Here is a 24,947-nt window from a genome sequence, read left to right as displayed (position 1 = left end):
AGTGATCCTCCCGAATAGCTAGGACTGTAGATGTGAGCCACTGTACCTGGCTTCCTTTTAATTAATGTCTTTTTGTTCATAAGAAATTTAAAATTATACTGCAGTGGCTTAAGAATCATCAAAGTGAAATTGAATTCAATGTTTGCTCCTGCACTTACTGCCTGTGTGACATTATCAAGTTACTTAATTTCACTAGCTCTCAGTTTTCATATCTGTAAAATGGTGATAATAATAGGGCCTATCTCCTAAGGTTGTTGGAAGCTTTAAATGAGATAAAGCACATTGCACAGAAAATAGGCTTTACTATTAATTCTCTTTCATCTTCTCCCAACTCTACTACTTATGATGTGACTTGGGCTCCTAAATCTCAATTTGTTCACTTGTAAAACAAGAATAATAATACCAGGCTTAACTACTTCACAGTATCAAATGAAATAACCTATATAGAAGTGTTTTATAAAGGCACTATGTAGATGAATGTGAGGGATTCCACTAGTCCATGCAATTGGTTTGCTGTTTCTCATAATTTTTAGGGATTATTTCACATTTAGAGCTGAAAGCCTAAAATGAAGTTTACAGTCATCTTAATTATTGCAGGAGAATTTTTCCAACTCTTTGCTTTATGTGGCTTTGTACCTTTGTCAAAATGTGGGAAGCAAGAGGGCTAAACTCAAATTTGCCAATTCTGCTAACTGTGAATATCTATGGTGAAGGTTTCCATGCTGCCTAACATTATCCTTTGGTTTTCAGGAACCATGCTATCCACCACCTCCATAACCTCTATAACCATGGAGAATTTCAAGATCTTCACTTATTTTTCTTTGTGTCTGTTCTAGCACCTAGCAACATGCCTGGGAAATATTATAATAAGGGCTCAATATTTGTTAACTAAATTATTTCACGAATCTGTAGGCATGTGTAAAGAGGACTGGATTTAGAGTTAAAATATGAAGTTTCCTAAGCCAGGCCCAGTGCTGCATTCTAGCCTGGGAAACAGAGCGAGACCTTGTCTTAAAAAAAAAAGAAAAAGAAAAAGAAAAAAAAAGACTAGGGTTCCTGTCTTGACTCTGTTACTTTTTGGATATGTGACCTTGAGCAAGTCACTTTAGGAAAAAGAATTACACAGATATTGTCTGTAAATGAGGATTGGTAATCCTCAAGCTGTTTTGGAGAATTAAATAAGAGAATGTACGTGAAACTCTGTAAATTATGAAACACCAAACTTAAGGTGTTATTATGATTAATCATTAGTGAGTTTTGCTTTAATAGAGCCTTAAATAATTAAACTGGATAAATACACATGGTAATGCTTATTGGTTAATATAGGTAAGTGTATGCAGGAGCATTTCCTGTGAGAGTGAAAACACAAGACACACTGGCAATTGTAATGTTATAATTTGTATCCTGTGGCATTGAGAATAAGGCCACTTGTCTGATAAGACACTGAATGAAACTATAATGCAGTTTTGGTCCTGAGATATCTTACAATACCATTTTAAATTCATTACTGCATTTAAATTACTGCTAATGATAAAATATTGTATTTCAGTGTTTTCCCTTAGAGTATTCATTGTCAAAGCAGCCATTCCATTGTTCCTGCCCACTTCAAGTTAGCAGATACAGCTTTTCAGCCCAGAGACTCTTTGATTGGCATTATGTGCTAGGTGAAAAGATACACAGGCTTTCAAAAGTGAGTGGGATTCCAAGTCTAGGTTACAATTCTTATCATCCAATCGAATTTAAACCACATTATAATTATAGCTATTAATTAGTGTACTGACCTGGAGGATCACGTACAAGCAGAGAAACAAAGCGAAAAAAATACCACTAATACCGATACCAAAACAACAGACAAATAAAAAATGGAAATCAAAGCCTGATTCATTCAAATTCCACCGAAGGCCTGGATATTACTGTTATTTGCTACTTATATTTCTCTGAATCTCTGCATGTGTAGGTTATGTTTCTGTATGGAAGAAGAAATTTTAAGAATTGGCTTTTCAAAAGGCAAAATAGAATTACAGAATGTCAAAATTGGAAGAACGTTTAGCGGTCAAATACTTAAGGCATCTCACTTTACATATGGGGAAAGTCAAGTCCAGAGAGGGGAAGGGACTTGTCAAATATTGCTCAATAATTTTTTTTAGCAGGTCTCTGATTTTCAGGTGATAGCTCTTTCTTTTTTATTTCAGCATATTATGGGGGTACAAATGTTTAGGTTACATAAATTGCCCTTCCCACCCTCCCCCAGTCAGAGCTTCAAACGTGTCCATCCCCCAGACGGTGCGCATCGCACTCATTATGTGTGTATATACCCATCCTCTCCTCCCCATTCCCATCTGCCCTTTTAAAAAGGAGCCTGTAAGTCACTTTTTCTCAAAGAGTACCATTTTAAAATATCAGAATTGCTGGGTTGCTTGTTAAAAATAAAGATTCTTGGGTCCCATCTCAGATCTACTGAACCAGAATCTTAAAGTGGGGCATGAGAGCCTGCATCTTAAGCTCTACAATTTTCTGATACATATCAGTTTGAAAAGTACTGCTCTAGACACTCTTACCTCAGGCCGTTATAGTGAGTCCACACACACACACACACACACACACACACACACAAAAAGAAAGAAAGAAAGGAAAAAAAGCCGTCTTTTCAAGTATTTGAAAGAAACAGAGTGATAGTGGATCTGAAATGCTTTCAGAATCCCCATGGTAACCTGTAGGGCCCAACCAATGAAGACAAGAAAAGATTTAGAGGTCAAGCACACTTGGGAAGCTGCGGCTTGTGGAACAGTCTAGTAGAGAACAGGCTCTTTAGCAGCTTGCTAGGCATTTTTACTTCCTCCTCCAATTACACAGACTAGCTAACTGAATTTGCCGTTAAGGAGGTATAATTTCTCCGTAAAGTTACAAAGTCTGAAAACATGGGCCTTGTGTGTGTAATCATGTTATCACCCGCCACCCCCAACTTCTTCTGGCTCTACCAATCACCCACAGATCTGAATGTAGAAGCTCTAGGGGTCCCCCTGAAGACCCTGCTACAGGCACTCCTTGCCTTGCCACATAAGCCTGGCTTCGTGTGGAAATCCACTCAGCTGAGGTGACTCAAAGGGTTAACCAGCAGCGCGCCGCAGAGTGGCAGGGAAAGAAGCCAATAGGGTGTCTAGGCAGGTCGTGCGTCTGGTATGGGCGGGCGTGGGATACAGGGTGCTAAAAGGAACCAACGGCAGCCCAGGGGTGAGAGGGCAGCCGGGGTTAGAGGTTCTGAGGAGGCGGGGGCGACCGGAAGAGCACGTGAGAATCCGCCCCGTTTCCCCCGCCCCCGTTATCCTTAGGGTTTGGTAGCAGCGGGGACTTCGCGGGGCCCAGTGTATGGCCACGGAGTTCCAGGGTCTGGACTCCATGCCCTGTCACGACCAGCAAGTAAACTCTGCCTCAACCCCAAGGCCGGAGTCACTGCGACCTGGAGACCCGACCCCGGACGATGCCGGGGTAAACAGCGCCTCCATGGCCAAGCTGACTCTCCACACAGGGCACGCCAATGCTAGCGTGCCGGCCGAGCGGGATCCAGAGGCCTGCGGCGGCACCAGCTTCAAATCTGAGAGCAAAAATGGTAGTGGTGATAGTACCAACTACGAAGCACCAGCTGGCTACTCCCTCCTAGGGGACTGCGAACTTTCCCGGCAGATCGGAGCGCAGCTGAAGCTGCTGCCTATGAATGATCAGATCCGGGAGTTGCACACCATCATCCGGGACAAGTAAGCCGACAGCGGAAGGGGAAAGGAAAGTGGAGGGTCTCTCGAGCGTGGAGTGGGCGGGGACTGAAAATAAAAGGGCTAAGGGGTAGTGTTCTATCTTAATCTTTGTGTTGAAAATTCTTCTCTACCCGCGTATGAATTCCCACCCTAACATTGGACTTGGCAAACTTGTTTTTGTAGATTGGGGCAGGGCCTTTTCCTTGAGTTGTGTGTATGTGGAAGGAGGGGGTGTCATATGACTCAAGCCGCCACCCCTCTTTCCTAGTCCCTATGTTTAACATCCCTTTGTGTAGGGAGGAAGCCTTTTAGGTAGCCCAAGGCCTCTTTGTCTCTCTCAGTGACACGAGTCCTTGGCCATTCCAGGATGATAAACGCCCCTGTGCTATCTGCCCCGTGCCTGTCCACGTGGTAAATCTATAACCGAGAAATGGTTACTACCCAAGGTTATGCCCTACTGCCAATCACCTCAGGCTTACAAATAGAAATGAAGCAATTTCAAGGAAGTTCTCTTGTGCTCCTTTCACCCTTTAGTGCTTGCTGCTGCAAATGTTATTTCGTCTAAGGTCTTTTAGTTTCAGAGTTCAGGTTTACTTTGTCATATGAAAGCTTATCATCCAACTCTTACCAAGATTGTTTTACTGTAAACTTACAGAACATAGTTAATGAGTCAAAGGGAGCCCAAAGGGACCTTTGGCCCCTCAAAATCTCACAAACCAGTGTAACCGGAACTTTATGTTAAAATGCTATTTTGAAATTTCTAAACCCACGTTGTAGATAGGTTTTCTCAAGGGAAATATATACCGTGATGAGCAACAACTGTTTTCTTTATTGGCAACACTTTATTTTTTGCAGAGACTGGGTTTCGTTATGTTGCCCAAGGTTTGGAACAACTCCTGGCCTCATAGCTATCTGCCCTTGGTCTTCCAAAGTGCTAGGATTACAGGCGTGAGCCACCATGCCCAGTCTATTGACAGCACTTTAAATGACTAGCTGCAGCATGTCACAACATCCCTTTTTCAGTGGTGGGGCATGCCTTGATCTTTTAAAAATGGCTGCTGAATGACAGGATGCCACTCCCTAAATCAGGCTCGAGTAACTTTTCCTTCATACTGTTGTAATAGGCTTCTAATTTGTTTCCCTGCCTGCAATTTTTCTCTCTTCCACATGTACCCACACATTACAGTCTTGTTAATATACATTAATTACATTTTGAATTTCATCAATGCCTTCCAAATAGTAGACGCTCGATTGCTAAAGGTTTTTTTCTGGCTCTTAAAATTATATTAATGAAACTATACTATTTAACTGTTTTTAATGTACTGATATTGAAAACTACTGTGGTCATGTCATATAACAGATGAAAAATAGGAAGCATGGGCTTGTTAGCTGTGGTGGGACAGCTAAAATAAAACTTTTCTGTAAAATAAAGAAAATGTGATGATGATTCTTGTTTCTGTAGAACAGGAGTTACTAAGCTTGGGTCTTGGACCTCACTGTACCTGTTAGATAGATTTCAGGACTTTAATCAACCCTCAGAAATTATCCGGGAAATTTTATTTGTGTATTTTAATGGTTTTTAAAAATAGCATCTTTATTGAGATATAATTCACATACCATACAAGCATTTTTTTTTTATTTCAAAATCTTAAGGAGGAACAAATGTTTTAGGTTACATGGATCATTTTTGTAATGCTTGAGTCCTGGCTTTAGGCGTGCCTGCCACCCAAATAGTGTTCGTTCATACAATTCAGTGGTTTTAAGTGTGCTCACTGCTATGTGACTGTCACCATAATGTTTTGGAACATTTTCATCATCCCAGCAAGAAACCTCATACTGATTAGCAGTCACTCCCCATTTTCCCTCAACCCACCCAATTAGCCCTAGTCAATCACTAATCTCTTTTGATTTGCCTATTCTGAACATTGCATATCATACAATACATGGTCCTTTTGTGACTAGTTTTATTTAGCATAATGTTTTCAAGGTTCATTCTTGTTATATCAGTATATTATTCTGTTTTATGGCTGAAAGACACTCCATTGTACGGATATACCACAATTTGTTTAACCATTCATCAGTTGATGGACATTTGGGTGGTTCCACTCTTTGGGTATAATGAATAATGTTGCTATGAACATTCACATATGTGCCTTTTTATGGGGTGAAGATCCCTTAGCTTTCATTAGATTTTACAAAGCGTTATGATAATGTAAAGGTTAAAAACTGTTGCTGTAGAGCTTGGAAAGGGTATGGCTTTCAGCATTCACACCAGAAAAGCCTGGGTTATATGTTCATAGTAAACCTGGGTGTAAGTGGAATCTTTTTTTTTTTTTTTTTTTTTTTTCTGAGTTTAGAAGGAGACAGCAGGATCCAGACGAGTGATCTTAGGCAAAATGTTTAGCATCTCTATGCTTCATTCAGATTTATCATTTGTAAAATGAGGATGTTGGTAATATTTCATGGAGCTCCTGGGGCTAAAGCAAGATACTGTCTCTGAACATTTGTTATAAACTGTGAAGAGCTGTGCACATTTAAGGCATTTCAAACCTTCATGTTTGGGTTTTTGCATGCTTTTGATTGCATCCATAAGTGCAGTCTTCTTGAGCTTTCAGAATACAGTAAAAAGAATTTAACTACACATGGAACTCACATTCTTATTTTGAAAATCAATACTGAGAAATCCTAGATAATTTTTGTCCTGCTTTGTTATAGTATAGAAAGGCCCACTATAATTTTTGATAATGAATTTATGTTTATTTAGGCTGAGGGCAGTGTTTTTAGTTTTGCTTTTGTTAATCAAATCAGTTGACAGAGGCTTTATCTTCTGTTTCTTTATCTTGAAAAAATTGCCATCCCCTCACACAAACAAGACCTGGTTTTTTGATATTATATCTGCTTTTATTAAGAAAAATTGTAACAATGTTGACAGCAAAAAAAAGTAAAATCATTTTAAAATTTCTACTTCAGATTGTTTACATGGGACAGAAAGCATAATAAATTTATTTCACATTTTCAGCTATAAGCCAGGGTCTAATTCTGTCTAGAGACTGATTAAAAAGAAATACTGGGTTTTAGCCTTCCTAAGGGGCTGGTGTAGGATGCCTATGGTAAAAGGAGCAATATTTACATAGGTCTAGTTCTAGAAGGTGCCATCAGTTATACCCTTCTCTCCAGGCTTATGCTGTTCTCTGCTTTGATGTGACAGCAAATATTTGCACTATGTAACTGTCTAATAATAGAAGCCACTGGAGTACATTTTTTTCTTTCATTATTCCTGGTCCTTAGCATATATCTAGTGAAGGGATTGCATTGTGAATTGACTTTGGCATGGGGAAATGGGGGTTGAGCAAGCAGTACTGCATGTACATGTTGTGTGTATGTAGGTGTATGTGTCTTTGTGTGTGTATATATAAAAAATATATATAGCAGGCAAGATTGAGAACATTGTACTGATTTAAAAAATTTTTTTTTTTGAAATGCATAATATTTGAAACATAGTATGCTGGTTATATTATTGAATTTCAAGGAAATGAATTTCTCTCTCTTTGAAAGTGCAGTAATCTAAACACAATTGAGCAGATAATTTGCCCAGCCATACATATATGGGTCACTGGTGAACTTGGGAAAATAAATGACTCCTTCACTTATGTGGTTTCTTTTTTTGTTTGTTTGTTTGTTTTGCTGTTGGAATGGATTAAACTACACATCCTTCCCTTCTCACTCCTTTTATATAAGCAAAATCTGAGTGTAATCCAGTTTTTTGGGTTTTTTTTTTTTTTTGGTCTCCTAAAACATTAGAGTAAAGCTGTTTTGTGAGCTGTTGAATGTTTCCTGTATACTTATCCTAGGAGGGGCTTTGGCATTGCCTCAGCAGGCTGCTTGGATGAAAGTTGAGTAATCTTTGAGTATTTCAGTCCAAGAAATAACACTAAAGAAGGAGCACAGTCAGCCTTGTGACTTTTTTTTAAAGTCACCTAGAGAGGAGGCAGTTAACCTCAGGATGGATGAACATCCTGTGCAACCCTAATGTGAGTGCAGCCTAATGTGATTGGAGTCATGCGACTTAGTAATGTAATGTTCTTAACCAAAGCTGTGTATCAGAATTGTCTGTGGAGTTCTTTTGTTTTTTTAATACAAGTTCCTGACCACCAATCTTAGAGGTTGTTTGTGTAGTCTTGAGTGGAACCTGATCATCTGTAGCTTTACAAAGAGAACAGGTGATTGTGTTGTGCTCAGGCGGGGGCACTGTCCCTATGAGAATGGCCAGTCTCCCTTGTGTGGTGATTTGCCAGGCTTCAGATTTGGGGTATAGGGTAAGCTGAGGATTCCACACACTAGACAAAACCAGCCTAGAGAAACTGGTATCACCCCAAGACTGGAGGACTCTCACAATTTTTCCCTTCAACTTGTACAAAACCAAAATGCCTACCACAGAAAAAACTGACCTGCAAATTGTTTAAAACATGCACATGATTTTGTTTTTTGTGTGTTTCCTTGGTGAATTTTCTAACAGACTTTTAGTGCAGAGGGAGGAAGTCACCTCTTTAAGCTATACAGACACCTGTTATAATATTTATTGGGCATATCCTTATAATGTTTTACCAGCTAGTTTGGGCTCCAAGGAGGGTCTGGCCCAGCACAATGCCTGGCACATAGGGGCATTAATGTAGCAATCAAAATAATAAGAGAAAATGACAGTTTTTCTTGTTTTTCTGTCTGATTTTGAATGTTTTTAATGTTTACATTGAACTGTGCTTCGGGGTGCAGTAATTAATGACACTTTATTGTATGAGCTTATTAAGAAGGTACTAAAGAGCTGTGGCTTTGATGACTTAACACCTGGCAGGTATTGAAAGCTATTGTTTCTTTTAACTTTTCAAATTGCATTAGGTTTGCTCCAAGTACTTCACTGGGAGTTAGTTTTTGTGAAGGTGAAGGAAGGAAAATCGTTTATAAATCATCTGCATACCATGGCAAACTTTGGGACTATTCTTTATTTTAGTGATCACATAATAAAGTAGTTACAGATGTCAAGATTATGTTTTCAATGCTTTCACTAAACATTAACTTTAAATGAAACATTCCTTTGGTTTAAACCTGCCAGAAAAGCTTTTTTGTTCCATTTTTCCTTTAAGCTGTTGTTTAAAAACAAAAAACAAAAATAAAAACATATTAGAGCTGAGTTTGAGTCCATTTAATTCTTCCTTCTCAACTTAGGTTGCCAGATAAAATACAGGGTGCCTAGTTCAATTTGAATTCATATAAACAATGAATAATTTTTATATAAGTATATCCTAAATATCATATGGAATTTCTGAAATACAAATTTAACTGGGCATCCTGTATTTTTATTTGCTAAATCTAGCAACCCTATGCTCAACTCCAATTTCCCCCTGCCTCAAATGCTACAAACAATCCTTGTGTATAATCCTCCTGCAGAAAAAAAAATGATGTATTTAAACTTTTGAAATGACAACTAATTCAGTGCTACTAGGATTTTATTTAAATTAAGTTGTTTTAAAGTTATGAGTCAGAAGATCTTCCTTTAATCATTGTTGAAAAGGGTACATTCTTATATAGGATAACCTTAGTACATACTTTTTACAAGCCATATTATAAAAACTCCCTCTTCACAAGTAACATTTTAATGATGTTTTATTTGCCTGCCAGTCTATTTCATTGCTTTATTGTTTGCCTTGCATCTATATCCCAGTCTGATTCACAGGGAAAGAAATATCATAAAAATACATCGAAAAATTGTCTACCTTTCAGTAAACATGCCCTTATTAAAGCAAAATATAAATAATGGCTTTACTCAGGGATTTGGAATCAGAGCTTCAGGCTCTCTTCAGGGAAGAACCTTGAAATACTTCACCTCTGTAAGCCTCACTGTTCTCATCGCTAAAGTGGTGGTGATAATAGAATTTACCTCTTAAGGCTGTATGAGGGGTAGATGAGATAATGCACCAAAAGTAAAAGTGCTGGCTGCTTGGCACCAAGGAAGCTTTTGATAAATGGTGGCCTCTGGAAAAGAAGGGAATAATGTGTGTATAACATTAAGTACCTTAGGGACCTTTTTAAGAAAAGTTCTATAAATAAGTCTTTGTGAATTTGGGCTTACACACACACACACACACACACACACACGTGTGTGTGTGTGTGTGTTAAATTGTGTGTGTGTTAAATTGATTTTTGTAAAATAAAAAACGAAGGTAGGAGTTTGCCAAGTTTATTCTGAATAGAGAGAAGCAACAGAGAATGATCACTGCTGTGATTTCTGCTGTGAGAATTGAAGTTACAGTTATCCCGGGGGAAGGTGTCATGCTAGAGAATCCCTCTAGTAGTAGTAGTAGTAGTAGTAGTAAGGCCTAATAAGAAGAGGGTAGAAGATCTCCCCTCTTAATTTTTTAATATTATAAAAAATTCATCTCTTTCATATTTCTGTATTTTATGGATGATAAGTAAATATCTGTTAATATTAGCTTTTTGAAAGAAAGATTGGTGAGACTCTTAAGAGGTTTCATTTTGGTTTGGATTTGCTGTGAGACATACATATTTTTAAACATACACAATTGCTGCAGCCTCTCTGGAAATTTTAAAGTGCTTTATTATAGATAGTCTTACTTAACAGGTAGAAAAGAGTCAGGTTTACCAAGTCCACCTTAAAATGAGGATTTGGCTTCCAGTATGAATCTCATTCTTTTGTTGCTTCAGTGTGAATATCACTTTTTAAAATGGCTGCCTTTGGTTTTCATCTTGTTACTACAGGTGTGTGATATATTTGTGTGTGTGAGGAGGTGTCAAGAAAAGTATATTCTCAAATATGGTTAGGTCTGCATTGTTAAACCTGTTTGGGGTTTGTACAATTTAAAAGATGCTCATCTTAACAATTAGATTTCTATGGTTTGGATTACGAGTGCCTGGATATCACTATCTGTTTAAATGTTTGATATTTGATTATTTAGATATATTTTAGAATATTCCACGGATGTTTGAGTGTTTTTTGCATTGTGATTGCATTAGATTTTATTTGAGTCTATTATCAGAAGGTGATTTATGTGTCTTTCAAAGCTTTGTTTCTATCTAGTAGGAGAGATTTGTTTTTAATGGTTTTAAGACAAAAGTGAATAGAGTTATGATTTAAAACAAAGTGTGTGGAGTGAATAAGACCTGGGATTTGGTTTATATTAAAACATTTATTAACAATTCAGTCCAGTGTTGGTCTAAAGTCGGGGCTCAGAGAATACATGCAGCTTTATCGATCCAGTAAGTAAATATCTGCTTTATAAAACTCTAGTCTCAACAATGTTAAGGATTTGAATGTGATATTGAAGGCCACTGTGGATTTTTTAAAAATGCAGTCAACTTATTGTATTCTAGATTTACTTTAATTTCTAAGTTGATTTAAAGTGAACAGTATGGGTCTGAAGTCTGTCTAAAACAGGATTAGGCTTTAGTATTTTTTGTGGTTCACTGCTTTTTACTTCCTTGACAAGCACGTTGTGAAGATTAATTATAGGAATGAAAGGTGCTGATGTAATAATATAGTTTCAGTTAAAAACCACAGTACATGAAACAGCCTGTTTCAGATGGGCTCTCTGTGTTTAGGTATGTGTGGACAGAATTTTCTGAGTTTAGGGAATATTTATACATAAAGAATAGAGACCTATATTCTTGCTATAGCTTGATTATACTTCATATTTTAGACAGTTAATATCTGTAATATGATAGAACTGTGGTTACTCCAAGAAGCCTAATGTCATTTGTGCCAGGGATATTTCATTGCTTTTCCATGTCAGAGAAAGTGAATGCAGCTTAAGGGGAAAAAAAGTGATGATTAATGGTATACTGAGATAATATGTGCTTGCATATGCCATTTTGATGCTGTGTTGGGGAGTATTTTAGGTATGCTATTGATAGGGAGATGGGAATTTTTAAGTACATAAGCTGGAAATTAGTTCATTCAGTCAGAACATTTAACTTGTATGGAAAGAGGAGGAACAATGCTAGATATTTATGTACAGAAAAAACATTAGGTGTTTAACGTTCCCTTTTTGGCTGGTTGACAGCTTGTGGGTAGGTACAACCCTGGATTATTATTACTTGGGTACTTAGGATATGAAGGTATTCACCAGAAGGAAATGTACAGGAAAATGACAGAAAGATCTAGGGAATGAAGTGCTTGTTTGACAAAAAGGCAAAAGGAACAAATTGTCAATCATTTGAGAAAGAGGTCTTGGAAATTAGGTTACATGTTTTTTAAAGCAGTAGCAAAAGTGGAATATTTGTTTGTACCATTCTAATTCCAAAAAGGATTAGAAAGCAGATGGGTTACTTATCTTGGTAATACGGGTTTTAGATCACGGTGAATTGAGGTGAGGGGAAGGATGGGGAGAACCTGCTTTTCTTACTACAGAGTTTTCTCTCAACTTATGCTGTGGGCTTGCTGTCACCCTCCAAGGGTAACTTTGTGCATCTCCTGGTTGAATAATATGTACTTGGGCAGCTCAGCGCGGGACTGCATGATCTTTTCAGTTCTAGTTTCTAATGTTGGTATCAAATAAACATATTCAATAATATTTATCAAGTTATCCCATTTAGGTGCCTGTATCCTAGTAAAAAGCATCTTGCCTCAGTAAGTCTGTACATGTAAGCATTTAAGCTTTTGGTATGTAATAGATCTTAATATCAGTGTATTAAATAATTTGTATTAAATAATATATTACCTTAAAGCTCTAATTTAGACTAAAACTTGTGCTGTTTTTTTTAGGACAGCCAGTAGAGGGGACTTCATGTTTTCTGCGGATCGTTTGGTAGGTGGAGGCTTTCCATTTTCATTTCATTGTTATACCTAGTGATATAATCAGGGTAGGCCAAGGGGTGTTTTTGTTCTTGAGCATTGTGGGGGTGAAAGAGATTGTACCAAGTAACCACCATCTTGCTAGGCTTCTGAAGTGTTGTTTCTACTGTTGCATTAAAGCTCTGCTTCTATTCCTTTCACCTCCAAGCATTGCCCATGAACTCATTCCTTGTAGTTCTGAGATATCACTACCTCTCAAGTGGATCTTGAGAACCTGGTTCTCAGCAACTCTTAAGTGCCTCATCTTAGGGCAGTGAAGTACATTAAAAGAAAACCTAAGATGTAAAGAGACCTAGTAGTTACCCTTGTGGTATCCAGCTAATGTACAAAAACTAATACATTTCTTGTAGTTTACGTGGGAAGGGTATGTTAATTTTGCCTTTTCCTTTCTGTACTGTCCTCACATGCGAATTACTAAGTTGGCTTGTCTACACTTTCTCCTAATTACAGATTGACCAAGCCCAATTCTGTTTAGCTATTATGATCTGAGAGGATCTCAGGCCAAATTGGTTTGTTTTCAGGGTAGGCACTATTTCCTTCTTGTGTTAATATCTAAGTGTGTTCATTGCTTGGAACGAGGTTGACACGTGTTCTGCTGTGGTTATTAGTATTCATCCATTCATGAAATATAGGTTGAACTCATGTGAGTCAGACACTGTGCTAGGGTGTGTTGGGAGAGAGGAGATAAAACAGTGAAGAAGGTAGACATAGTCTCTGATCTCATGGAATTTACAATCTAAATACTGTTATCAGTATTTCTTTTGGAAAAGAAAGAAAGGTGGCTTATTAACCCCCAAATGTATAATCAAATAGTAGTAGGTAGATTATTAAAAAGAATGTGAGGGGAAAAGGCATGAAACTTTTCATTTAGATTTTCCCTGGAGGATTTATTCCAATGGAGTGCAGACAACTTCTGTTTTGCTTTTGGCTTTAAATATTCCTGGTTCAGAGAACAATTCTATTTAAAATTACTTGAGCTTTCAGGGGCAGTAATAACCCTTAGATAGTACCAAGGTAAATGTGGTTGATGTTCCTGAGGCAATAGTTAAGTCATTCTGTGTTTTATGCTTTCATCAAACCAAAAGACAGGTTTGAAGGAACTTATGTCTTAATGGCTGCTGTGGAGAGAAGAGGGGTCTTGGTGTTCACTGTTAGAAAGTGGTTCCTGGGCCAGGCACGGTGGCTCAAGCCTGTAATCCTAGCACTCTGGGAGGCCGAGGTGGGCGGATCGTTTGAGCTCAGGAGTTCGAGACCAGCCTGAGCAAGAGTGAGACCCTGCCTCTACTAAAAATAGAAAGAAATTATATGGACAACTAAAAAAAAAAAAATATATATATATATATATATAAAATTAGCAGGGCATGGTGGCGCATGCCTGTAGTCCCAGCTACCCGGGAGGCTGAGACGGGAGGATTGCTTGAGCCCAGGAGTTTGAGGTTGCTGTGAGCTAGGCTGATGCCACCGCACTCTAGCCCAGGCGACAGAGTGAGACTCTGTCTCAAAAAAAAAAAAAAAGAAAGAAAGAAAGTGGTTCCTCTTTCTTTTGCTTTCCTTGTGCTCTTTTCCTATAGAAGGTAGGAGTTAAGTTCATGGTTATTGTAAGATGCTTCCCTTAAAGGGCAGGCATGTATTAGCCAAATGAAATAAGGACCTAAGGACCTTAGGGGATGGTAATTTGGACCTCTCTTTCTCTGTGGTTGGCTTTGAAGGTCCTGTTATAGGGTGGGGGAGGGTTGGTTGTGGTTGTGGTACAGACTGGAGCTGTTTATGTTTCTCTTATTGAGGATTTCTAGTACACTATCTCCTCTAGCACAAGGGTCCCATCATAGTGAACATTAATTCTATCTTGAATTTGTCAGGATTGGCTTCACTGGCCCTCAGATCCTTGAGTTCTTTATATTTTAGTTGCCCTTCTTCTAGTTTATGCTCTCCTGTAAGACTTGGACATACTAATTTCTATCCCAGGGTTATAGAGGATGGGGCAGGAGTTACTCTTTAGAGGAGTGTTACTAGGAGGAGGAGATCTAGGCTCTTCAAAGAAAAAAAATCCTCTTCTACTCTTGTAATTTGCTCATAAAAAGCATGAATCGCCACAGAAGGTGGTGGCTAGAGGTGAGTATGCATGCATATGCAGTATTCATGAGGTTCCTGGGCCCTCTGTCTGAAGCTGCAGGCTGACAAAGTCCTGGCTCATTTCGAATTGATCTTTTAATGGCAGTGGGGTGTTGTGTTGTGATAACAGAGCATGGGACCTGGTGCTTCTCCCTGCTGTTCCTGATTCTTAATCAGTAATGTAATATTGATTGGAGAAAATGTACATTGCAGACTCAGCACTGCCTTTATTATAGTAGGCCCTCATTGCTCATGGGATTGCCATATCTTGTTTTTGCTAGTAGTTCTGAGTGATTATTTCCTTTATACCACATATTACAATTGGTATGAGCCTTTCTTTTAGCTGAGAATCCCAATGCATTTTACTGGATCTTCTTTCAAGTTCAGTAAATTGGTTCAATCCATGCACTCATTTATTTTCTCAAAAGAAGTTCCAGGCTCTATTTACATTCTGGTGGACCTTTGTTAAAAACAATCTGACTTACCAATTTAAAGGTACTGAACAAAGCAGAGAAATTCCCAGTGGGCACTATTTTCAGAGTAATCAGAAGTATATTACTTCCAAGGAAGGGTGCCTGCTAAGACTCTTGTCACTTGCTGGAGTTTTGTATCCCTCATAGCCTGGACTGATTGAGAATTAGAAGGCATACTGGAGCCTTTTGGTGGCAGTTGTGTGCCAAATTGTGGTTGGATACCTAGCAGCAAGCAGCCTGGCATTTGGAGCTATCCCTGTATCTAACACATGATAGAGTCCCCCTTCCTACCTCTATAAACTCAACCCTTGCCTAGTGTGCTATTGACTTCCTGCCTGCTGTTCAGCTCCTGAGGCTAACAGCTAGCAGGAGATTCTCAGAGGGTTCTCAACTTATTCTTCTTTGACTCTCTAGATCAGACTTGTTGTGGAAGAGGGATTGAATCAGCTGCCATATAAAGAATGCATGGTGACGACTCCAACAGGTAACCAGGGCTTGTTAAATTTTCCTCGTAAAAATTCTGAGCCAGAATGGGAGAAGATGGAAGGAAGGCAGTCTGAGTAAAATCAATATGCAAAATGAAGAGTCTGGGTGGAGCTGTTCTTTTAAACATCTTTAAAAAGTCTGAGAGATTTAGGAAAGAAATCTGTGTGGGTGACTTTTTGTTAATGGCTTGCTTGTCAATTCAAGTTAAAGGTTAATAAATATTCTTCAGCATGCTGGTGTTGCTTCTGATGATGGCCCATTGGGACTAGAGTTAAGAATTGCTGGCAGCTTATCTTCACCTCTGTGGGGAAGCTGCTGGTGTTAACAAATGGATGAGGCTTTGGCATTGAAACTCCAGGTTTAAAAAAAAGATGAGAAATAAAAAAGAAAAAGAAAACTAAAAATGATGAGAATTGGAGAAGGTGCTTTGTTCTCTTCTTTCTTTTTTTTTTTTTTTTTTTTTTGAGACAGAGTCTCACTCTGTTGCCTGGGCTAGAGTGCCATGGAATCAGCCTAGCTCACAGCAACCTTAAACTCCTGGGCTCAAATGATCCGCCCACCTCGGCCTCCCAGAGTGCTAGGATTACAGGCGTGAACCACCGCACCAGGCCTGTTCTATTCTTTTTAATAGAAAGTAGCCAAAGATCTCTGTTACAGAGATTTGAAATTTTGATTTTGTTTTAGTAAGTAATGGAAAACTGTTCTATTCGAAGGGTTGACTTTATGAAAATTGGGCCCTGGGCTTGTTGCATATCATAATTGATACAAATTCAGGATGAGACCAAGCATGGAACATGTCTTGATAACTACTTTAGCCTCTTTCTTCTACTTTTAACACATTGACTGCTACAGTACAAAAAAAATTTTCCATGGGGCCGTAGTGTTTTATTATGAAAATAGAATAAAAACTTCAAAAACAAAATGATCCTTTCTAGTTTAATGAAAAATTTGTTATTTTTTATTGTTTTCAGTGTGTGAGTTATATGCAACTTGAAAAATAGTTCACACAGCTCCCTAGGTAAAGAGATGTGTGAGTTACATATGCTTCATGAGGCTCCGGGCTCAAAACTATAGTGAGTTAAATACAACTCACATGGCAGTTACTGTGTTAAGGTAAAATGGAGGCTCATAAAAAGGGATGGAATGAATAGGCTTTCTGCTGTGGCTCACAGTGGGGTCCTAGTTTGAATTGATGGGGTATATAGCATTCTCAGAGTATAGTGATTCTCCTTTGAATTCAATTTGAAGAATATGTATATGAATATCATGCTATAATAAGTCCTATTCCCATTCGATGAAGTCTGTCTCTCCCAATCATCCCCACAGGTTTCTTATGAAGAATTAAGAAATAACTATGGAAAATCATAATTCATCTCATTACTTTCATAGGGAACCTCACCATTACACAGTGTGTCTGGACAAGGGTTGCTCTGTACCCATCTGCTTTTAAACCATAGGCACTTTATAAAATAAGTAGGTTGCTCCAATAAAAGATGAAAGATAAATTCTTTGGTTTTATTTCCCAACAGGGTACAAGTATGAAGGAGTGAAATTTGAGAAGGGAAATTGTGGGGTCAGCATAATGAGAAGTGGTAGGTTCGCATGTGTGTGATTTTGTCTCTTTGCATGCATAGAAATGGTTGCTGTTTTCCAGGAGAGAGGCAGGCTTGTCTGTCATAATTACAGCCTGCCTTTGCTTAAATCTCACCACCTGTGTTGTCTATCCTCGTGGTGCCTCAGAGTCTTGGCCTGTGTGCTGCCATGTTTGGCTAATTTTAACTACACAGCATCTTCCTTAGTCTAGTGGCCTGCTCCCATGGGCAAGCCAGCTTTCAAGGAGAATCAGGGGAGGGTGGGAGGATAGGAGGATGTGATGATGCTGTCTTGGGGAGAACATGACAGTTTGAAGACTGAGGGAATATGGCATAAATTCAGGCCCATAGAACTTTGAATATCTGAATGGAAAAAAACATTCATGCTATTTTTGTTTTATTTCTGTTGTAGGGAAAAGTCCTACCCTGATAGGAGATGGACTGAATGACTTGTGCAATATTTTTAATTTTATGTTTGATGAGTATGTGACCATCTAGGCAAAAGCACTTAGCTGTCATTGACTCTATATATTTCCATATGTTGGTCTTATAAATGTTGTCTTTGTGTTTGAGTCCAACTGATTACCCTTCTAAACCAATTTTTGTGCAGCAAAGTCACATGCCTATGATTAGAACCTATACCTGTTACATGGAGATTATTGTTTCCATTGAGCTTAATTTTTTTGCACAATATTTACATTTTTTTGTATATATGGTGGAAGCCCCACTCACTTGCACTGGAGATATGTGGATTATTTTTTTAAACATATAAACATTACTTTTCTCTTATGGCTATAAAGTTCTGTTTGTGAACAATTGAATACCTCAAGTAAAATTAGGAGTTTTAAGGTTCCTTTTTTATAGAAGGTAGCTCTTAAGCAATGATAGTGTTCACAGAATAATGTTGTTAACTTTTTAAAATTGGAGAAGACAATGAACTTTTAAGGCACAGTTTCTTCTGTTTCAGTTCAGCTCCTTCCCTAAAGGCACCAGCATGGTCCTTGCACTACTAGTGTATATCAGATGATTTGGGGTGATGCACAGAGTTGTTTTTAACCTTAACAGCCATTTGTTGATTTTCATATGTATTAGGAAGAAACTGGTTTCATGTTAACACTAGTGATATCAGCTTTCTTCTTAAAAATAAATTTAAATGAAAACAGTTAAATTAAGACAAATATTAAGTAAATACCAGTATCAGTAGAATTCTGATATGGCCTAAAATCTTGAAGATAGCCTGAGAATGATTTCCTTAAAGAAATTCAGACTCAAAAATAGCTCTGTGTTCAAAAACCAAGGGGTGGTGGTGGTGGCTGTGGTTCTCTGAAGGAAGGGGAATAATATACTACTCTTTCACTGTTTGCAGCAAAGCCTTTGCCAGTGAAGTCATTGCTGGGCTAAGTGATGTCTCCTTATGCCACCTCAATCTAAAAGGAGATCCTTTGGTCTACAGCCTTTATTCTTCCATAAATCTTTTGTATTTTTTCAGATAAAAGTGACAAATTTAGGTGGTTTAAAGGCTTCTTTAAAATAATTGGAATAAAAATGTTCCTGACGTTGAAAAAGCTCAGGGAGCAGCTGAATAAAACACTTTATTTTCTGTAATCATGGAAGCATGACAGCTCTAAAACTTGCAAGCCAGCAATAAAACTAGCTTATCCTAGTTTCATTGACCAGCCCTTAACCTGGTTTCATTGACCTGCACTAAGTATGAAATATGAGCATATCAGAAATAAAAGCTATTAGCTTCAGAGGAATTGTTTCCTTCTTGACAGTGTCCTTTTTATATTACTAACAGTCACAAACTCGGCTTTGGCCCATTCTTGGACCTATTCTGTCTGTCTCCCAACCCTTTTTCCTTTTTTTTTTTTTTTTTTTTATTCTTCAAGGTGAGGCAATGGAACAAGGTTTACGAGACTGCTGTCGATCCATACGAATTGGAAAGATCCTGATTCAGAGTGATGAGGACACACAAAGAGCCAAAGTATATTATGCCAAGTTCCCCCCAGACATTTACCGGAGAAAAGTCCTTCTGATGTATCCAATTCTCAGTGAGTGGCTTGAGTTTAATTTGTAACTTTTGGTTAGGGTTTAAATTCAACTTAGTGCCTGCCTCCTAGGTACCCTTATATAAAAGGCAAAAACAGCTTCTAAATGTGTTTTTCTCAGCTGGATTTGGAGTTGCCCTGGGCAGTTCACTGGGGAATTTTTATTGTGTAATAAGAGAATATACATTAGTCAAACTTTATTAGCTCCAAAGACCTTATGAAATGAACACATTGAAGCAAAGGATCTAATGAAGCAAAATATATAGAACACAGAAAATATATTAAAACATAACCCCTCTCTAGCCTAAGGATTATAGCAGTGATTTTCTCAAGAATTTATCCTCTCTGGAGGTAATATTTTTTTTCCTGCTATTCTGTCCTCTTTCCTAAGCTTACTCAAATCACACATGCCATGGTCTCCTGGAGAGACAATACCTCGAATACTAAATGAATTTAGGGCTTGTTGTGTGTTTGATAACTGAAAAGTATATGTGTCATGTCCATTATTGAAAATAACATTGATAAAGAACAAGCACCTTCAAATGAAGCTTTACCTAGTGGTATCTTATGTTAGATTACTATGTTGACCTTACTTCAAAGACACTTAAAAGACATTTTGAAGTACATGTTAACAATGCTAATGTATTTGGTTGTCTTTTGATTTCAGGCACTGGAAATACTGTAATTGAAGCTGTCAAGGTGCTTATAGAACATGGAGTTCAACCCAGTGTTATCATCGTACTCAGTCTGTTCTCCACTCCTCATGGTGAGTTCAGCATGAGGGAGTAACTGAGGCTCCAGATGGTCATGAGATGGATAACTGTGTACCTGTCTAGCTATTTGTCCTGAAGAAAAGTTTATTTGCTTCCATGTTTGAATCTAAATCTAATTTTGGTAGTCATAACTTATGTCTGTCATCTCTAAGTTTAGTGATAACATTTTCCACCATTCTAATGTTTCATTTCAATGGAAAAGTATGAATTAACCTATTGGAAAAAATTGCAGTTATTTTCTCTGTGGCCTGTTTGGGTAGAACCTACAAATGGCTAAAAGATTCCTGTTTCCTCTGGCTCCCCACCTGAGCCTGAGAACTGCTCCCAAAGAGCAGGAAACTCAAGATTCTATCTAGCCCTATGGTCTTACTGAAGTGAGCTTTGCAGTGTGAAGTGAAGGACAGATGGTTTTAAGTTAGACTTCTGCTCAAAGGGCATGGTGAGAAAACTGTGTTCTCCATTTCCTGAGGGAGGTGTGCCTAACTAAAGATCATGGCTTTTATGCCATATAATATAGGACAATTGGGAACATAGCCTAAGAAAATAATCATAGATACATGTAAAAATTTAGTTTCTAGGATGTTCATTGTAGAGTTATTTGATATAATAAAAAATTGAAAGTACATAAATGACTCCCGGTAAGGAAATGGTTAAATAAATAATATATATATATGTATATGTATATATTTTTCAAAGGATGTAATATTATGTAACTGTTAAATCATGTTTTTGAAAATATTTAATGGCATCAAAAAATGTACATGGGAAATGTAAAAAAGCAGTGCAAAAATTAATAGTGTTAGAATAGTGGAAAATGTTATCACCAACCTAGAAATGGCTATAATACAAATTACCACTGTTTTAACTACCAAAATCAGACGTGGATTTAACAGGGAACCTCATAAATCTTCAGCATGAGAGGCTAGACAGTTATGCAATACTATTTCAATTTTGGTTTCAAAATGCACACAGTATTAATAGAGGTTGTCTTAGGATGGTGGAGGTCTAAGTGTTTTTCATTTGCTTTTTAAGTTTTTTATTGGCATTTTTTCAAATGTTCTACAATGAATTTGTGTTTCCTTCATAATTGAAAAGAAAGAAATATATGGCTTTTCTAGTCAGGTGTTTTCTGACCTCCAAAGTTTCTAAGTCTCAGCCAACCCTGAAGAGGCTACATGATATCTAGTTGGGAAGGCTGCTTTCAGTAGCTTGTTATATAGGAATTGTGGCCTGTTTGATTACTTTGCTGTTTCATAACCAAAAATTACCTGTAGTTCAAATGTTGGTGGTGATAAATGGTGATTTTTCTTGGTCATCATTTATATATAATACAGGTGGCACTGAAAACATTGAGATAATCCAATAATTAATACTAAGATTTTTGCTTTTGGGAATAGAAAAATAATATCTTCAGTTCTAATAGTATACATTAGAATAGTATACTATTCTTTGACATTATGGCTGAAAAAAATCTTATCTTGTGGTAGCTTTGCCATGGCTTTTTAGTTTGACTGGGGTCCCAGCTAGTCTTAATTCCATTTCCCTGCCCGTTTCCCTCCTCCAAAGAGTCCTAACTTCTAAAAAGCTAGCATGCTCTGACACACCAAAGAAGTCTGTGCTTGTTTCACAGTGCTCTCGTTGGGAAACCATAATCTTATGTGTGATCCTCATTTTAAAAAGGACTGTATTCACTTTATTTCAGCCGCCTTTAAAATAAAACAAAAAAGACTTTTCAGGGGAAAAGTTTTTATAACTGAATAACTATATTTTTCAAATCTTAGATATAAAACAATCTGATTTTAAGAATGTATTAGAGGGTGGGGGCATAGTCTGACTACTATCAAAGCCTTTCAGACATGAGACATTATATAAACATTATATGAACAAAGAGATATCTAAAGGTCATTGCTCTCTGCCCTTGGTAAATGTTAGACCTAGTGATCAATGACTATAAAATTCCTGAATTCTGACTGGTGTTAAAAAAATATCCTGCCATAAAAATAATTTTTCCTTTATTTTTTGAAGGTGCCAAATCAATCATTCAAGAGTTTCCAGAGATCACAATTTTAACTACTGAAGTTCATCCTGTTGCACCTACACATTTTGGACAGAAATACTTTGGAACAGACTAAGTTATTGAAGGAAAATGAATTATCTTATTTAATATCATAGTTATATTTTGAGTTTCTACTTGTTTTACTAATTTGCTTAAGGAATGGCAAAGAAAATGCATTAAAGATGCTTTTTAATCTTGGAGGTGGATATATTTGAAGTTTATCTTATTTGGTTATTTCTTGACTGTTGGCACCAAATTCAACAATGAAGCACATACAACTCTTGGAGAAAAATGGAAATTTTAATAATATCCTAATGCAAATTGCTGAACCCTCAGTGCGTTAAAATTGTTCCCTAATTTATGAGCCTCTTCGTTTGGAGGTTGCTTGCAGCCACAGATAAAACACAAATGAGAGTCAGTTCTTTGTCCTACTACAGTATGCATTTTGTTTAGTTTGCTGTTAGCACTAGGGAAGTTTCATGTATATAGTTATTGTCACCTTCCTCTACTTTCTACTTCCTGGCATGTACATGCTAGTAACTTGGAGAGGAGGAAAAAAGAATTCCTCCTGGAATTTTACATCTCCATTAATATCCTCACTCAATTGGCAGACGCAGGATGTATGGTTAATTCTTCAGTCAGGCTGTTATGTTCTTCATGGCTCATTTTCCAAACTGTGCATTGTTGTAGGTGCCTTGCCAAGCTGAAATGCAGTGAAGAAGATGGCAGGGCATTTTCAGTAACTGGAACTGTAATATTAATGTACATAGCCTGAACCAGGGATGTCTGGATGTTGACGAGGGAGAGCCAAGTACTGTTAATGCCATCAATCCTCTAGAAAGGAATTGGTGGTGGTTTTTCTGAGATGTGGGGGAAAGGGAGGTTTCTCACTGGATTTCATGTCCAATAAATAAATTAAAATGCTTCATTTTAATTTTGATGTTGCTACTAGAGGCTTTGATTTGGAAATTAGTTATTTTGCATGTTCGTCAACTGTAGATATATTAAAATGGAAAAAAAAACATACCATGCTTTAAAAAATATCCTGGAGATTTGTATGTGTTCATCTTTAGGCTTCTGAAAGGGAGAGAAACCATTTTAGGAATCAATATTTGCATTCTGAAATCTGCTTGTAAAACCCTGATATTATTTTACATTGATATTAAAACATTTTAACGGTGATGGCTGGCTGATTACTTGATTAATTATACTCTCATAGTCCCATAGGCAGCTGTTGTGGGCCTCTGTTCAAAACCACAGAAAAGCGCAGAAGGCAGTGTCTTAGAAAGAACCAAAGCTGATGAAAGTCAGCAAAGATTGGAGGAGAGGAAGGAAACCTGCTGTAGAATGGATTATATTTTTCCTCTGGAGCCTAGAATACTGGAAGAACTTCACTATATTTTTCCCTTTATTTTTGGAGACTGTCATATACTAAACGGGATAGATTACCCATATTACATTTCTTCTATGGCAAATGTTGCTTTTAGGTTCTTATTGAAATTCTCATCTATAACTTGTCAGTTAACTATTTTGATGCCATGTGGAATTTGTTTAATCTTGATTAGCAGGAAAAATGTGAGCCTGCAAATTTCAATAGAGACCAGATCTGCTTGAGATTGTTGCATTGAATTAGTTGGAAAGATGATGCCTACCACTATGGGAGTTAGTGCTTCTGAATTAGTGCTTATGTTAGGGCTTCAATATTTTGTTTGAAGTGACTTTCCACAACATCAGGCAAATTTATATTCAAGTGTAGGTATAAAACTGTATTTCCAGCAAATTATCTTTATATCAGCCAATTAGATTTAACATGTCTTTGTTCCTTTTCATCAGTGAACATGATTGGTTCTCACATGGAGAGCCTAGCATAAACAGAAGGAAATTATTCAGTGGGGTCAGATTCCCCAGTGATGTTTGTCCTCTACCTTTCTGGAGATCTCAAGAAAAATTGTACCTATGTCTTTTGTAATTTGGGTCTTTTTAGCAAATGAAGCATTATTTGTAAGGTTAATCACTTGCAGGACTCTTTGGGTGTAGGACATTTTCTAAATTTTCTAAATTTGACACAAGAGGAACAGACTATTCAAAGCAAGATTATTTTGAATGACATGAACTTCAGAGCAGTATAAACTATGTAGATTCCTTATTGAAGAAAAAACCCTAGCACAATAAAAAAAAGACTCAAATAGTACATAGCAGTGGTTCTCAAAACTTGAATGTGCATCAGAATCACCTGGAGGGCCACAGATTGCTGGGCCTCACGTTTAGAGTGTCTAATTCAGTAGGCCTGGGTTAGGGACTAAGAATTTGCATTTGTAACAAGTTCCTAGGTGATGCTAATGTTGCTGTTCTGGGGACCACATTTTGATTTTAGACATTTCTTTTATAATAGAAGCATTTAATGATATAAATTTTCCTATAAATATTGATTTACCTGTCCTTCACAAATTTTGATACACTATATTTTCATTTTCATTCAGTTCAAAATACTTTCTCGTTTCCCTTTTCGTTTCTTCTTTGACCTAGTGTTATTTAGAGCAGTGGTCCCCAACCTTTTTGGCATCAGGGACCGTTTTCATGGAAGGCAATTTTTCCATGGACTGGAGACGGGGCTGGGGAGGGTAGTTTTGGGATGATTCAAGTGTATTATATTTATTGTACACTTTATTTCTATTATTATTATTACATTGTAATATATAATGAAATAATTATACAACTCACCATAGGTTGGGAACCCCTGATTTAGAGAGTATATCATTCAATTTCCAAATATTTATAGGATTTTCCAGATTTCT

At 37.4% G+C, this 24,947-nt stretch overlaps 1 protein-coding gene across 2 annotated transcripts; it reads left to right on the top strand.

Annotated features, from left to right (window-relative positions):
• Nucleotides 1-23,614, top strand: UPRT (uracil phosphoribosyltransferase homolog). Of its 2 annotated transcripts, XM_069463232.1 has the most exons (8): nt 1-32; nt 3,330-3,752; nt 12,523-12,565; nt 15,612-15,681; nt 17,213-17,275; nt 19,165-19,326; nt 19,991-20,089; nt 22,122-23,327. In XM_069463232.1, exons 2-8 carry the CDS (start codon nt 3,367-3,369, stop codon nt 22,226-22,228), a joined length of 930 nt encoding a protein of 309 aa, XP_069319333.1. In that variant the 5' UTR covers nt 1-32; nt 3,330-3,366; the 3' UTR covers nt 22,229-23,327. The 2 variants fall into 2 exon arrangements, with proteins under 2 accessions (XP_069319333.1, XP_069319332.1); XM_069463231.1 differs by lacking the exon at nt 1-32 and having other exon boundaries at nt 3,199-3,752; nt 22,122-23,614.
• The last annotated feature ends 1,333 nt before the right edge of the window (nt 23,615-24,947 follow it).

The sequence above is a fragment of the Eulemur rufifrons genome, chromosome 30, assembly GCF_041146395.1.
Source record: "Eulemur rufifrons isolate Redbay chromosome 30, OSU_ERuf_1, whole genome shotgun sequence".
In the NCBI taxonomy this organism is placed as follows: domain Eukaryota; kingdom Metazoa; phylum Chordata; class Mammalia; order Primates; family Lemuridae; genus Eulemur; species Eulemur rufifrons.
Note: the sequence above shows the minus strand (reverse complement) of the source record. Positions and strands in the feature narration are given on the sequence as shown.